Here is a 15,358-nt window from a genome sequence, read left to right on the forward strand (position 1 = left end):
AATTTAAAAAAAATTTTTAATTTTTTTTTATTTTTATTATTAGAGGACATGGAACATATGTAGATGACGAAAATACATTACGTGCATCTGTAGCTGGTATTTTAGAAAAAGTAAATAAGCTTATTTCGATAAAACCTTTAAAAGCACGTTATCAAGGTGAAATTGGAGATGTAGTTGTTGGACGTATAACTGAAGTACAACAAAAACGATGGAAAGTTGACACAAATTCTAAACTTGACTCTGTATTATTACTCTCCAGTGTTAATTTACCAGGTGGAGAATTGGTATGATACAAATATTAAATTTCATTTTTAAAAAAAATTTTTTTAAAAATAAATACACTTTTAATTATTAAAAATATTTTTGGCATGTAATTTATAGAGAAGAAGATCAGCTGAAGATGAACAAACTATGAGACGTTATCTTCAAGAAGGAGATTTAATTTGTGCAGAAGTACAAAGTACTTTTGTAGATGGTTCTCTTTCATTACATACTAGAGTTTTAAAATATGGTAAATTATCTCAAGGTATAATGTTAAAAGTTTCACCAGCTCTTATAAAACGGAAAAAGACACATTTTCACACTTTAGAAAATGGTGCAAGTTTAATATTAGGAAATAATGGTTATATATGGATTGGAGCTAGTAGACAAGATACTGATAGATCAGAAGGTGGTTTCACACAGGACTTATCAAGAATTCCTCAAGTAAACCGTGAAGTTTGTGCACGATTACATAATTGTATTTTAATTTTAGCACAATGTAATATCCAACTTACAGATACATCTGTTACATATGCTTATGAAGAATCTATGAAATATAAAGTAAATGAATTATTAGAACCTGAAGTAATGATTGATATATCATTACTAACTCATCAAAGATTAATTCAATAATTCATTTTTTGTTTTTCTATATTTGTATATTGTTTAACAAATAAATGAATGAAAGAAATTTATATATATATATATACAACAATAAAAATTTTAGAAATTTTTTTTGAATTTAATTTTATTAGAAGTAAAAAAAATTTAATGATCATATATGATACTATGATAAATATTTATAATCGAATAATCTATTGTTTTTTTTATCTAATAACAATTATATCATCTGTTAAAAATCTATATTATAATTCAACAATAATCTATTATTTCCATAATATACTAATAATTATACCATATATCTGTTAAAAATTCATTAAAACTTTTGCATTTATACAATATTTTTTCAAATCAAATTATAAGATATTATTAATATATACTTGATAGATATTATATTGTAATGTTATGCATAAATATAAATACAAAAACAAAATATTGCAATATGATTAAAGTTAAATATTGTAATATAATTAAAATTAAATAACAGTTTAATTGATATAGCTTCAACAGTTTTAAAAAGTAATATATAATAATATATATCATTAATGTAAGTATTGATTAAATAAGTAACTTGGAAACAACAAAGTTACACCAAAGAAACATGGATGCATGTTTTACTGCATTTGATAAAGATGGAGATGGATATTTATCTATTACAGAATTTGAATTTATTTGTCGTGCATTATTTCGCAATGATCGTGGAAAAGTATATAATGTTGAAGAAAATCAATTAAAAGAAATATATTCAGTATTTGACTTGAATGGAGATGGAAAAATTGATAGAGAAGAATTTGAAGTATTTACATATTTATAAATATTAAAATAATTATTAAATCGTATAAAATAATTTTTAAATAAAGTCATTTTGTTTTTAATTTGTAGATATGTTGGAATCGTTGGATTAAAATATGCACCCGTCCAAAGAGTGCATTTTTAATTGTGGATGTTCAAAACGACTTTATAACAGGTTCTTTAAATATTAAACAATGTGCTGCACAACATGATGGTTCAGAAGTAATTGACCCAATTAATCGTTTATTAGAAACTGTACAATTTGATGCAGTATTTTATTCTCTTGATTGGCATCCTATAGATCATGTATCTTTTATTGATAATTTACATCTAAGGTAATTTGATTTAATTTAATTAATTATTATATTTTTATAATATAATTTATAAATTTATTATTTTTTTACAGAGAAATTGATCCCAGTAGTGGAACATCAAAAGAAACAGCACAAGTTTATGATACCATAACATTTAGAGGTCCACCATTATTAAAACAACGTTTATGGCCTCGTCATTGTATTCAAGATTCTTGGGGTGCTGAACTTCACAAAGATTTGAAAATTATAGATAATGCAATTAAAATATATAAAGGAACTAATTCAGAAGTAGATTCATATTCGGTCTTTTGGGATAATAAAAAGATGATGGAAACAAGTTTATCTTCGCAATTACAAGAAAAGGGGGCAACTGATATATATATATGCGGATTAGCCTATGATGTTTGTGTTGGAGCTACTGCTGTAGATGCACTTACAAGCGGTTATCGGACTATTCTCATTGATGATTGTAGTCGAGGAGTAGATCTTGTTGATATTGAAAAAACTAAAGCTACTGTTATAGCTAATAATGGAGTAATTGTAAATTCAAGTCAAGTAAAAGCAATGGTTGAAGGAAAAGATCGCCGACCAGAACTTGGATATAAATTAGCTATAGAAATTAAACAAAAATTAACTTTTGTAGATGACGATAATCAATAATTTTATTTTCTTGTAATTTAAAAAATAGTACAAAATGTCATACGAACATTAGATAAATTAATATAATATTTTATATCAGAGTTTTTGCTTTTTTAAAAAATATATTTATAAAATAATTTAAAATTAGAATAAATTATTTTGTGCATTAATTATAATTATAAATATTAATTTTATATCTTTTATAATCATATTTTCTATTATTTAAAAAAAATACCATAAATTGAATATTAGTATAAGATTTTTCCGGATTGAAAATTAGTAAATATTTTGAATTGAAAATTAAAAAAGCGAGAAAAAACAATAATGACAGTATAAAATAGAAATAGAAAAAATATGTGCAAATGTATAATTGTATTTTATTATATTTTATTCTTGTATTGTTTGAGTAAAATAGTTGCGAAGATTTGAAAAAAAAAGTTTGAGAGTTATCATACCACATTAATATTGCATTAATTTGAACATTAAATACTTTATTAATAAAATGATATTATTTTCCAATACATTCATAGTATTTTTCTTTTAATTTTTTTCAATATATTTAAATTTATTAATGATTATATTTGACATATATAATATTATATTATTATATTTTATTATAATTTATTTCAAATATATATTAAAAAAAGAAAGAATATAAAATATATAATTATTCCATAAATTCCAATAATTTAATATAAATTATAAATATTAATAAACATATTATAGATTTATAAAGATTCGGAAAATATTCAAAATAAGATTCGATATTTTTTATATTTTTTAATAATGTTCAAAAATTTATAAAAATTTTCAATTTCAAATATATTCAATTCAAGTTTGATATTAATATTTTTTCACGAAATTTTTCTCTTTGCAAAATATTTCTTCCCGTTTTTCTTTTAGAATCTAATTGTTTTGCATCATCCTGATCCAATGATGGATCAAATTCTATCCATTCGATACTTTTCTCGAAATATATGAAAAAAAAATATCATTGCATAGAAATGACATGTACAGAACGAAAGGAAAATGCATCAAAAAAATAGGATTCTTAAAAAAATTTATGATTTCTTTTCGATACGTTAATAGAGATACAAAATAGTTTACAACTATTTATGAAATATTTGGATATTTTCAAGAATATGAACTAATTTTAATCGAAAATAGTTAATTTGATTCGATCTATAATAAATTAATTTTAAAAATTTTCTTCAACTGGAATACGCTTGTTTTTAATGCGTTTTAACTTTTTTTCAATTGATTACCTGATAAATACTTAAATAATATACAAATAATATAAATAATATAAATAATATGCAATATTATATTTATATTTGATTTCAAAAATCCGCTTTAGTTTTATTTATTAATATCATTGAAACTAAACTTATAATACGTTTACAATGTTCCTAAAGCCGAATTCATACGATAATATAATAGTAGAATATAGCTAAAAACTTTTACTCTATTCTAAAAAAAAAAAAAGAATTATATAAATTAAACAATAGAAACTAGTACGCATCATATTTAAATTATCTTTTCATTAAAAAATAATATATGATAGAATTAAAACGTAATTATTTTCGAAAAATATATTGTCTCTGAATTATTACTATCAAATCATAATTATTTATTTTTCTTTATTTTCTAATTAAAAACAGCAAAGGCAGATATACGATCGTATGGTAAAAAGTTATTTTTTCTGCATCAATTAAATACTTATATAATACATAAATAATATATAAAATTGTAATATTTTAATTATATCCAGTTTATATCTTGCAATATTATATTATTTTTAATTTAAATATATATATATATACATACTATAACGTATATATATTTTTATTTTTTAATAAGTTAATAAATTTTAATACATTATTTTAAGTATAAAAAATGCACATAATAAACCATACATTCAAGAAAAAATTTTAGACATCTAGTGGTGGCGGGCTGAAATATTGATATTAGGTCTTATACGTTAGAAAAATATAAATATACATAATAAAAATATATTATAAATAATTCTATAAATTAATATCATTTGATATCATTATTATATAAATAAGGCATGTTTTATCATGTAAGTTATTACTAATAATACTAATATATACATAATAACATGAAATAAATATAATAAAATATTGAATTAGATTCATAATAAAAAGTTGTTAAAGATATTAAATATGCATAATTAATTTATTTTATATTTTTACAGATATCATTAGAACATGAAATTTTATTACATCCTAGATATTTTGGACCTCAATTATTAGATACTGTGAAACAAAAACTATATACTGAAGTAGAAGGTACTTGTACAGGAAAGTAAGTTTATACATACATAACACAATTAACAATATATTTATTTAAAAATATTTAATAATAATTAAATTTAATATTTTCTAATTTCAGATATGGTTTTGTAGTTGCTGTAACAACAATAGATAATATAGGTGCAGGAATCATACAACCAGGACAAGGTTTTGTAGTATATCCAGTTAAATATAAGGCTATTGTATTTAGACCATTTAAAGGGGAAGTATTAGATGCCATAGTAACACAAGTGAATAAAGTAAATATTAAATATATTTTTAAATTTTATAAAATTATCTGAAAACTTATATATTATTTCTTTTTTTTAGGTTGGAATGTTTGCTGAAATAGGACCACTTTCATGTTTTATATCTCATCATGTGAGTTATTTTTATATGAATAATATTTTTATAATTTCAATTTATAAATTAACAAACTCTTTTGTAGTCGATTCCAGCAGACATGCAGTTTTGTCCAAATATAAATCCACCATGTTACAAAACTAAAGAAGAGGTAAATATAAAAAAATATATACAATAAAAAAAATTTAAATTAAAAATTATAAATTACAGGATGTAATTATTCAACCAGATGATGAAATAAGGTTAAAAATTGTTGGTACAAGAGTTGATGCCACTGGAATTGTTGGTATTTATAATATATAAACTTTCATGTTAATATTCTATATTATATAATATATACTTTATATTTTTTAGTTTGCTATTGGAACATTGATGGATGATTATCTAGGTAAATATTTATTTTATTACTCTAATGATTAATTAAAATTATATTGCTTTTTTTTAAAAAATATATTTCTGTTATAGGACTCGTGTGTAATTAAATAAATTATCATTTCAATTTAAATTTTATAAGTTAAATAAAATAAATTTTATTTTTATGCAAATATAGAGTTTATATGTGAAAAATAAAAATAAAATGAAAAATAAATATTATTAAATTTTATTTAATTTCTACAATATAAATTGCTATTTAATTATATATGTCATCAAATACAATATTTATATTTAATTGTATATAAATATTTAATTTTATAAATTATAAATTTATATGCATAAAAACATAACATTTACAATATTATTGAATATATTTGAAATAAAATATATTTCTTTTTTTAATAATAAATTAATTACAATTCAACAAAATACTAATGTTTAATGCATAAATAATATTATTCTTATATATACATCTAAATACACGACATATATAACTTTATATTTTTATAATTAATAATATATTTTTACACTAGATTATTTTAATCTTTTGAAAATATAAAAAAAAATATAATTTGAATAGTAAATAATCTAAATAGCAAATATTTAGATTAATTTGTTATTAATAATTACATAAAGAATGTATTAAAAGATATAATTTCAATATTTATTTATTTTTTTTTTTACACAGTGCAATAATTTAAAAAATTTTAATAAATTTTCTATTTTATTTGAAGAAATTCAGGATATTGTTTTAACCAAAATCGAACAAAATTTGAATCTAATAAAGCAATAAATAATGCCAATTTTGCTTCAACAGGCATTTTAATTTTTTCTTCTATATTTTGATCAGGCATTGTTTTATCAACAACATGTTTAAATATTTTACCATCATTATTAAGATAAAATGTAGAAAAACCATCATACCACCTATTAATAATCTCAATTATTAATATCATAATATAAATAAAAGAATTCTAATTATTAAAATATTTTTCAATATTAATAAAAATTAATAAATGAATACTTACGCTGATTTATTTTCTACCTGTTCTCTTGCATTAAACATTTTAATTTTCCAAAATGTAAGAAATACACGTGTACCAGAGGCACCTACTATACGCCAACGAACTTTAATACTATTATCTTCTGGGTGCATAGTCATTTTTAAAATTTTTAACTTAACATAAGCAAACTTTAAATGACCTACTAATCTTAATAATGCTATTTGCTTAAGATATTGCTCAATACCTCTATAAAACATTTATAAATGTACAATTCCTTTTTAATAACATATATTAATTTAAAAATAATAAAATTTTTCATATTATATATGTTTGAAATTTTTATATACTTTAATTATATACTTACACAGTTGTTGTTCCTTTAATATTATTAATAAATATTAAATCTTTTGTATATATTGAATAATTCATTGATTGAACGAACAATAATGGTAACTGAAAGAAACACATTTTGGTGTAATAAAATCTCAAGTTTTATATAATTCCAAGCAATTTCTGTGCACAATATAGAGACATACATCATTACGAAGAACATCAAATACAGATTGTAATTGTGTTTCAAATGATTTACGATCTTCAGAAGTTTGCATTTCATTTACATTTTTTATATTGGGAGAAATTTCTGCATAAAAAATCTTATCCTTTTCAGATTTGAATAAAACATTATTATCAAATATTCTTTTAGCTGGTATCACTTCTCTAAATGGTATATTATATTTATTTTTTAAATGTTCAGGTGAAATTTCCCATTGTGTATTCGTTTTTAATACTGACATATATGTTAAATATGAATTGGTTACATTTTGTATTTGACTCTTATTTTGTTTCTGATATAATTTGATTATTTGTTGTTTAGTCCAATTATGTTTCTTGTTTAATGCTTTAGAACTTTTAATATTATTAAAGGAAGAAAATAATACATTTTGCCTTGACAAATAAGCCATTGAATTCAAAGGCTTTTTTTTGAAATTTGTTATTGAGTTTGTTTGTGCATCTAAAAACTATAATTAAAGATTATTTTCTTCTTATAAATTAAATATCATAAATATTAAAATATATATAAAATATATGCTATAAATCTTATATATATATAATTATTTATATAACAATATATATATATATATATGTGTGTGTGTAAACAATAACTCAATAATTCTTGTCATTTGCAATTAATTATAATAAATAAAATATAAATGTTTATATTTTTTTAATATACATAAAAATATACACCTATTTATTTTTATTAATTAGAATTTTTATAAAGATTCTAAAACACTAAGCATAAAAAAAATAGGACAAAATCAAATAATAAAATTCTTGGAAAAATTATAAAATATCAAATTATTATGACAAACTATTACATAAGTATATTAAGGTTAACTTATATTTCATAATAATGTGAAATGAAAAGTAAAACAATTTTAAATGACAATAATTAAAATTTTTATTTAAATAAAAATGATTAAATATTGTTGTATAAGTAAAGCTATTTACCTCTTCTAAAAACAAAGATTTAACATTTTTTGGTAGCCGATAGTTAATATCAGTTATTTGTCTTCGAATATTAACAAAAGATGTAAATTTATTTGGAATAGAACGTAAATAAAATGACATTTTCTTCAATCTTTTCTTTCACAGATTTGTATTCGATATTCTTTAATTACAGAAATAATGTAATACAAAATACAACTGTCGGCATGACCTCTTAGTATCATATTATAGACAGTATCCGGTAAATTCACACATGTTCAATTATAGTTTGGATAAGTTTTAACAGAATTGGTGTAAAGTTTTAGAGAGGGCGTTTATGTTCAGTTAACAAATTTCAGTTTAAAATTTAAAAGAGGGCGCAAATATAATATTACATATGTACATATATGTATATATATTTGAAATTTTCACATATCACATCTAGTAAGAAGTAAATTATTTTTTTATATAACAATTTCTTATTTATTTATGTACATTTATTAACAGGAAGCTGCATTGATGATTATTGCGCTGTGATATATACGATTAAAAAATTATAATATAAATATAATATAATAATAAATGAAAATTAATAATATTAACAATATAGAAAACAATTACATTAATTTAATGCAACTTTTTTCATTTTAGAAGAAAATATTTAACGAAATAAATATAATAAACAAAAAAAAAAGTAAATAATAAAATTATTACATTAATTTAATGTAATTTTCTTCATTTCAGAAGAAGACATTAAATAAACAAAAATATTATTCGAATTAAAATTCAAATTATTCGCAAATTTTTAAATATTTCATTAATAAAAATTTAATACATTCAAATAAATTCCAGCATATTACGTTCAAGTTACAAAAATATATTCGTTTATATTTATGTTAGATGTGTGCAAAACGCTAAAGTATTGGTAAAGTATATTTATCGAGCATTTAAAATATTAAAAATGACTTATTAGAAATTTTTTTTTATATTATTTTATCATATAAAGAATTATAACAGAACTCCAGACTTCTACTTTATAGATAAAAGATATTTCTGTTTTATATAGATAAAAGATATTTCCAAATATTAATATAAAATTCATATCTGAAAATTCAATATTACATAATATTTTATGTGCTTTACCAAAAGACAGCGTTATTAATTAAAAATAAAATTAAATATTACATAATAAAAACACTATATTGCTTCATAAGCAACATCGACATCAATTCTAGTAACTGAACCATTGAGAAATTCTTCAAGCTCATCACGTTCTCTATTTTCATCTCTTGAACGGTGTAATGAACGTTTCTTCTTTCTATCTGCTTTATCGGTCTTTTCTTTATCCTTTTCTTTATCTTTAGATTTTTTCTTTTTCTTCTTCTCTTTGTCTTCCGTCTATTTTAATTCAAAATGATATTACTATCAAAAGAAATGAAGTTATATACTAAAAATATTTTGTATGCATACCTTCTCTTTGTGTTTTTTTTTCTCTTTTAACACGGGACTACCGCCATCGGAACTCATATGACGTACACTGGTATTATCAAGTAATTCTAAATGTACATTAGAACTTGTTACACTAACATCTAAACTTTTATCACTCAATTCTAATCTGTCTTTTCTCGTACTATTACTGCTTACATCTTCACCACCTTCAGGACTCTGTCTCCATTTGGAGTCACGTCGAAGCCAGCTATCAAATGCATCCGAATTAATCTCTTGTTGTTCATTTATATCATAATTACTTGATATCTGTAATTCTTGCTCTATAGATGAAATAGAATCACGTTTTGTCATTTGCCGCAATTTTTCTGAATTTATTTCTGTATTTGATAAAGTTTCACGTTTGTGTTTTTGTTTACTTAATGGATTTTCAGCCAATTTAGGTTGAATGGGAGGTGTTGCTTCATCAGCTGATGATAAATCATCTTCGTAACCAGCAACCAAAGGATTTGCAGTTTCAGTATCACTATAAAAAATAGAAAATTTATTATAAAATATATAAAAATTAAAAGTAAATTAAATTATAGATATTTTTTTAATTCTTTATATTATCTATAACTTTAATATACCTTTCAGAATCTAATTCCTCATGCTGTATCTTTTGTGGTGAAACTTGATTAGTATCTTCTAAGAATGATCGATCTAATAATCCATCATCGGGTATAAAATCTTCAACACTAGTTAGTGGTACATTTGTATTTGTATTATTAATATGTGTGACTCTATCTATTTCTTCCTCCTTTTTATTACCAAATATTTTTGACATAAGTGATTGTGATTTGTTAATTGAATCTCGTCTGTCAGAATTTTCATTTAAAAATTCAGCCATTTTGGAATCAGTTTTTAAAATATTTTGTGTGGTAGATAATGGTGATGTTTGTGAATTTTTAATAGGAACTACTTGATTTTCAGAAGCATGTATAAGATTTTCTTTCTTTGGTAGTGATTTCAAATCTATATTTTTTATTGGAATAGGAGTTCCACCTCCTATAGGACCAGGCATAGAAATTGATCTTTTAACTTCAGCATTTACATTTGTATTGCCATTAGAAGATAATATATTATGATTGCTTAAAGAAGATGTGACATTAGGGACTAGGATACTGGCAGAGACAGAATCAGCAAGTGCTCTTCTTCTATTAACAAGATTATCTAAGAATTTATTATAATTAGCATCATCACTATCCTGAAAAAGATCAAGTTCTTGTATTGTCAAACGTGTCTCTTCCTCATTAGTTTCAAGTTGTTTTAATAATGTTTCTCGTTGCAATTGAAGAAAAGGTAGATTAAAAAATTTGTGTAAAAGTTTTAATCCAAAGCCATTTCTCATAGATGATTCTGCATATCTTACCTGTCAAAAAAAAAATTGATAAGAAAAGGTTTTTCCCATTATTTATGATTAATAATAATAACAAATTTACTTGTGCTGCTCTTTCATGTAATGAATCAATAAAGTATGTCACATGATCTGATGTAACAGTTCTGTGATGTGCCATATCACAATGATTTCCTAAAACAATTACTGGAATATGGCTAGGAATTTTTGGAAGTTCTCTTTGAACATAATCAAATGTCCAAGATTTTGTAATATCCATCATAATAATAACACCATTGGTCCCTTTATAAACATCAAGAAATTCTGCATCTAAAGCAGGTTCCTCAATAACATTTTCAGACTGTGAATTGTCCATTTTTAAACCTTCTAATTTCTTTCTACGTCGACCTTTATCTACAACATCCCAAACTTCAACTTTAACAATATCATCCGTAGCTTTATAATTCCATTGTATACTGGTTACTTGTATTTCCTCTGTTGGTATATATTCTTCTATAAATTTTTGGCCTTGAAGTCTATGAAATAGACAAGTTTTTCCTACATTTCTGTCACCCTTTATAATAATTTTCACTAAAAATAAAATACTTTCAATAAAAGAAATTTTACTTTTTTTTATTTTAAAATTAGTTTAACATACTTACTATTATATTGTACACCTTTAGCAAATTTTCTTTGTAATGTTGTTGGCATAGATTGATGAGCTGGTCTAGGAGATATATTACCAACTCCATCAGATTTTCCAGCTAATCTTTTAAATGCAGAGAACATTGTATATTTTTTTAACGAAACCAACAATGGTTTAGATAAGGATTTTTTTTAAATATTATAACAGATATCTAGATAAAATAGATACAAGAAAGTTAAATATTTTAATGATTAATATAATATATATTTAAATAAATTATAATTTAATAAATAATTTGAGAAAAGAACATTTTTATAATAATAGTCTTTCCAATTAATTACTACAAAATGTATTAAAAATAAATTTTTTATAATGCAATTCTATTTTAAGTTTATATAAAATTGAAAGCAAATAATAAATTTAAATAAAAAAAATATAAAAATTATTTAAAGAAATAAATTAATATAATAATGTTTACTTTAGTAGTCATATTATTATTGCATATATTAAAAAAAAATAAACATATTGTTTTGAAAATTTTTATAATTAATTTTTAAATAAAAATAATTACTTACTCCATATTATGTTAAATCTTTTATAGAAAATAAAAATTTATTCATAACAAGTAACCGATTTAATAAAACTTAAGCAGCTGTCACTTAGCAGCTGTATTTATTTTTTGTTGTGATGTTGGCAATTAATCATTTGTTTCATAACATTTATAATATTATTAATTGCAAAAAGTTTAAAATATTAAATTATTAAAATAAATATTTAATTATCATCATTTTTTATATAATTTACTATGTAATATAAATATTTATAATAATATCTTATAACGTTGGTATCAGTGATTCTTAAATGCTTCTTAAATATATATTATGTTTTTAAATTGAAAATTTTAAATATGATTTTTTATCAAAATCAAAAGTGATATGGTAATTTATATGAAATATTATATATACTAAAATTATTTATTATAAATTATACACTATTAGCAAATTACATACAATTATAAATTGTTTATAAGAAATGTTATGATTCATTGAATTCTTCTACAGTGGCTTGATAAAGAAGTGGTTTCAAATTATGTTCAATTACAGTATGTTGTTCTCCATGTGTTATTGTTAATATTGCACTAGCTTTTCTTAATGTTTCAATAGCTTGTTTTAGTTTTTTTAAATATACCTGAAGTTTTCCTATTGATAAATATAATATTCCAGTTGATGGATGAAATTCTCCATAATATGTCCTAATATGAATAAAAGTAAGTTATTATGAATTATTTTTTAACTTAACATATATAAAGTAATTAATATTATTAAAAATTTATATATATAATTAAAAATTTTTATAAACTTTTATAATTAAAAACTTAATATATATAAAGAATATTGTCTTACAAATAGCCATTAATAAGTCTCATAGCATAAGATTCAGCTTCCTCCCAATGTTGCAAAGTTAGAGAGGAGTCAAAAGCACTTTGTAAAGTTTGTACATGCTGTATATTGAGGGGATGTAAAACACCTTCTTGTTTTTTGAGACACATTGTGCTTACATCCAAATCTATTTTTTATTGTAAGAAAATATATATTTTATATTATATATTATATTAAACAATCTAATTAATATTATTTATAAAAAGGATACAGGCAATATTTTTCATGTTTTGTAAATGATATGCAGTCAAGTCAGATATTTCATAAAAAGTCTCCTTAAAATTTTCAGGAAATTTTGTATTACAATTTTCACACATATCAGCATCAAGAGAACAAGGATATGTACAAAATTTATTTGGACATGCTGCTGCTTCCACCATTGGTTCTGATTCTTCACATTTTTTACACTTACACCAAAAATAATATGAACTTTGTAGTTCTTCACGTCTGTCTTTTGTTGTTTTAATTACATCAATGTATGATATTCTTATCTATATATGTTCAGTTATAATTGTATTATACTTTAAATGATTCTCTGTTGTTAACAGAAATTTCATTACAATATTATAAAAACAAAAATATTTAAAAGACTTGCCTGAGATAAATCTAAATAAGGAAGATCTTCTGTTGTTCTAATAATTATAGTTGTCCCCTCAAAGGTTGCTACAGCATTAGGTTTGCAACTATGGTCCAAAATAGAAGGTCCCAAATAAATACCAGCACCAATATTATTCATATCCAAATCAGATATATTAAAAGAATTAATATAAATTCTGCCATAAATACCCATTAATTCTGCAGAATTTGGTATAGACATATCTCCAAGAAATTCATATAAAACACCACATACACATACAAAATGTTCCATTTTTTTTTCATCTTTTTTTATATCAGAATAATCTAACAAAATAATAATTTAAATATTAATTAAATAGAATTTTATATATATTTTATGTGTTCTCTTACATGAAAAGCTTACGAGACATTAAGTCCTTAAATTTCCTATATTTAGTTTTACTATAATATCCTATTTCTTCACCTCCACCTTGATTTAATTTTATAATTATACGTGCCATTAGTCTTGCAACATCTGGTATAACTTTTGATGAAAATCTTTTTAAGCTTGCACATTCTTTACTATGTATAGTCCAAGACATTTGTTGACAAGATTGATTACAGTAATAAATACACTTACAAACAGAACATCTAAAAAGTTTTCCACTGAAAAAAATAATTTTATGTATTATTTTTAAATAAAATAATTTATATTATTATAATATAATAATATTAATAAATGAATAATAAAAGAAATAAAAGTATTATGTAAATTAAAATTTTTTAAAAATGTTAAGAATATACCTTTTAAAACAATAATCACATCGTTCATTTCTATATTTTGAATAAAGAACATAAGCAAATGGTTTAGCAGTAAAAAGAGTAGTGCCTTTTTTAATAAAATTTTCACTTTCACTCATTTTCAAAGTGTTCCTTTTATTAATATTGTTTAATTTAAGACGGGCTATATAACCATAAACAAGATATAGAATAGATTTATCATCCTAAGATTTTATGTCTCATGTTCTGAAATACCGATAGTACAAAGAATCAGATGTTATGTCTTCTGTAACTTATGTCGATTAAATAAATTTAGAGTAGTTAGAATAGAAGAAGAAATTATAAATGTCTGAAAAATTTATTTTAAGCAAAATATATATCATTATGTTGTTCAATTCTTATTCTTTATTCTTTATGAAATGTTTTTGAGCGAAAACACTTATTTCATTCATATTCTGTTCATATTCTATTTCATATAATAAATGGATTAACTTGTGAATTTTTATGCGTAATTTTAAATAATTTACAAAATTTAAAATTGTTGCGAATAAATAATTCTTTTATTAAATTAGTTTATTAATTTGATTTTGAAAAATAATATTTAAAACAATATATTTTACTAACTTATAAATTAACTTATAAATTAGCAAAAATGTTTTATTTTTTTTAAATCTAAAATAAAGAGATAAATGAGATGTGAATAAAAAAAAAATATTATTAAAAAAAAATTATATATATATTTTTTAATAAAACAAAAGAATATAAAAAAATAAAAAAAAAAATAAACATAATCACAAAATATCTTTATAATGATAAATTAATTGAATAAAAAAATAGATGATTTTAATATATCGATTTGCAAACATCGATGATAAAAATCGATAAATCGATTCTACTTCTAGTTTCTTAACGTCATTTTCTATTTCATATTATATATTATATTGA

The 15,358-nt window shown here is 21.5% G+C and overlaps 5 protein-coding genes across 8 annotated transcripts in view; 2 read left to right on the forward strand and 3 right to left on the reverse strand.

The window, feature by feature from the left end:
- Positions 1-2,721, forward strand: part of LOC102681256 — a 3,327-nt gene extending 606 nt beyond the window's left edge. The window contains exons 2-6 of the mRNA XM_006621936.2: positions 44-284; positions 382-717; positions 1,451-1,678; positions 1,765-2,009; positions 2,081-2,721. Of these exons, the coding sequence (XP_006621999.2) occupies positions 44-284; positions 382-717; positions 1,451-1,678; positions 1,765-2,009; positions 2,081-2,648 (1,618 nt within the window). The 3' untranslated portion in view covers positions 2,649-2,721. The remainder of the gene's footprint in view (positions 1-43; positions 285-381; positions 718-1,450; positions 1,679-1,764; positions 2,010-2,080) is intronic.
- Positions 2,722-4,629: 1,908 nt separating this feature from the next.
- LOC102681131 (DNA-directed RNA polymerase II subunit RPB7) lies at positions 4,630-5,842 on the forward strand. Its single transcript, XM_006621935.2, has 8 exons — positions 4,630-4,710; positions 4,846-4,955; positions 5,043-5,202; positions 5,273-5,323; positions 5,391-5,456; positions 5,516-5,587; positions 5,660-5,693; positions 5,771-5,842. The coding sequence occupies exons 1-8, from the start codon at positions 4,699-4,701 to the stop codon at positions 5,785-5,787; spliced, it is 522 nt and encodes a 173-aa protein (XP_006621998.1). The 5' UTR covers positions 4,630-4,698; the 3' UTR covers positions 5,788-5,842.
- Positions 5,843-6,158: 316 nt separating this feature from the next.
- LOC102680915 lies at positions 6,159-8,545 on the reverse strand. Its single transcript, XM_006621933.2, has 5 exons — positions 8,197-8,545; positions 7,221-7,703; positions 7,049-7,137; positions 6,709-6,930; positions 6,159-6,607 (listed from the first exon to the last, which is right to left on the reverse strand). The coding sequence occupies exons 1-5, from the start codon at positions 8,314-8,316 to the stop codon at positions 6,400-6,402; spliced, it is 1,122 nt and encodes a 373-aa protein (XP_006621996.1). The 5' UTR covers positions 8,317-8,545; the 3' UTR covers positions 6,159-6,399.
- An 806-nt stretch (positions 8,546-9,351) lies between these two features.
- On the reverse strand, positions 9,352-12,354 carry LOC102680676 (rab-like protein 6). 2 transcript variants are annotated; one of them, XM_006621931.2, is made up of 6 exons: positions 12,215-12,354; positions 11,656-11,850; positions 11,100-11,584; positions 10,248-11,029; positions 9,643-10,144; positions 9,352-9,570 (listed from the first exon to the last, which is right to left on the reverse strand). In XM_006621931.2, exons 2-6 carry the CDS (start codon positions 11,780-11,782, stop codon positions 9,370-9,372), a joined length of 2,097 nt encoding a protein of 698 aa, XP_006621994.1. In that variant the 5' UTR covers positions 11,783-11,850; positions 12,215-12,354; the 3' UTR covers positions 9,352-9,369. The 2 variants fall into 2 exon arrangements, with proteins under 2 accessions (XP_006621994.1, XP_006621995.1); XM_006621932.2 differs by having other exon boundaries at positions 9,550-9,594; positions 12,215-12,353.
- Positions 12,355-12,594: 240 nt separating this feature from the next.
- The window catches only part of LOC102680355 (histone-lysine N-methyltransferase SMYD3), a 12,361-nt gene continuing 9,597 nt past the window's right edge, over positions 12,595-15,358 (reverse strand). Inside the window, exons 2-7 of one of the 3 annotated variants that reach the window (XM_006621929.1) lie at positions 14,438-14,659; positions 14,058-14,299; positions 13,674-13,978; positions 13,290-13,569; positions 13,043-13,205; positions 12,595-12,891 (exon numbers count right to left, since the gene is read on the reverse strand). In XM_006621929.1, the coding sequence (XP_006621992.1) occupies positions 12,675-12,891; positions 13,043-13,205; positions 13,290-13,569; positions 13,674-13,978; positions 14,058-14,299; positions 14,438-14,553 (1,323 nt within the window). In that variant the 5' untranslated portion in view covers positions 14,554-14,659 and the 3' untranslated portion in view covers positions 12,595-12,674. Of the gene's footprint in view, positions 12,892-13,042; positions 13,206-13,289; positions 13,570-13,673; positions 13,979-14,057; positions 14,300-14,437; positions 14,732-15,358 lie in introns of those variants that run through there. The other 2 variants (XM_031513476.1, XM_006621930.2) reach the window with 2 other exon arrangements.

Source organism: Apis dorsata, unplaced genomic scaffold (assembly GCF_000469605.1).
Source record: "Apis dorsata unplaced genomic scaffold, Apis dorsata 1.3 scaffold_651, whole genome shotgun sequence".
Lineage (NCBI taxonomy): Eukaryota > Metazoa > Arthropoda > Insecta > Hymenoptera > Apidae > Apis > Apis dorsata.

What these genes read in the sequence shown, in the direction of transcription:
- LOC102681131 (XM_006621935.2), top strand. An exon ending in TAGTAACACAAGTGAATAAA is followed by an intron (nt 5,203 to 5,272) that starts GTAAATATTAAA and finishes TCTTTTTTTTAG; the next exon opens with GTTGGAATGTTTGCTGAAAT. An exon ending in GAGTTGATGCCACTGGAATT is followed by an intron (nt 5,588 to 5,659) that starts GTTGGTATTTAT and finishes TATATTTTTTAG; the next exon opens with TTTGCTATTGGAACATTGAT.
- LOC102680915 (XM_006621933.2), bottom strand. Translation starts at nt 8,316, where the DNA reads ATGTCATTTTATTTACGTTCTATTCCAAATAAATTTACATCTTTTGTT. An exon ending in AATCTTTGTTTTTAGAAGAG is followed by an intron (nt 7,704 to 8,196) that starts GTAAATAGCTTT and finishes CTTTAATTATAG; the next exon opens with TTTTTAGATGCACAAACAAA. An exon ending in TTGATGTTCTTCGTAATGAT is followed by an intron (nt 7,138 to 7,220) that starts GTATGTCTCTAT and finishes TGTTTCTTTCAG; the next exon opens with TTACCATTATTGTTCGTTCA.
- LOC102680676 (XM_006621931.2), bottom strand. Translation starts at nt 11,782, where the DNA reads ATGTTCTCTGCATTTAAAAGATTAGCTGGAAAATCTGATGGAGTTGGT. An exon ending in TAAAGGTGTACAATATAATA is followed by an intron (nt 11,585 to 11,655) that starts GTAAGTATGTTA and finishes TTTTATTTTTAG; the next exon opens with TGAAAATTATTATAAAGGGT. An exon ending in TACATGAAAGAGCAGCACAA is followed by an intron (nt 11,030 to 11,099) that starts GTAAATTTGTTA and finishes TTTTTTTGACAG; the next exon opens with GTAAGATATGCAGAATCATC.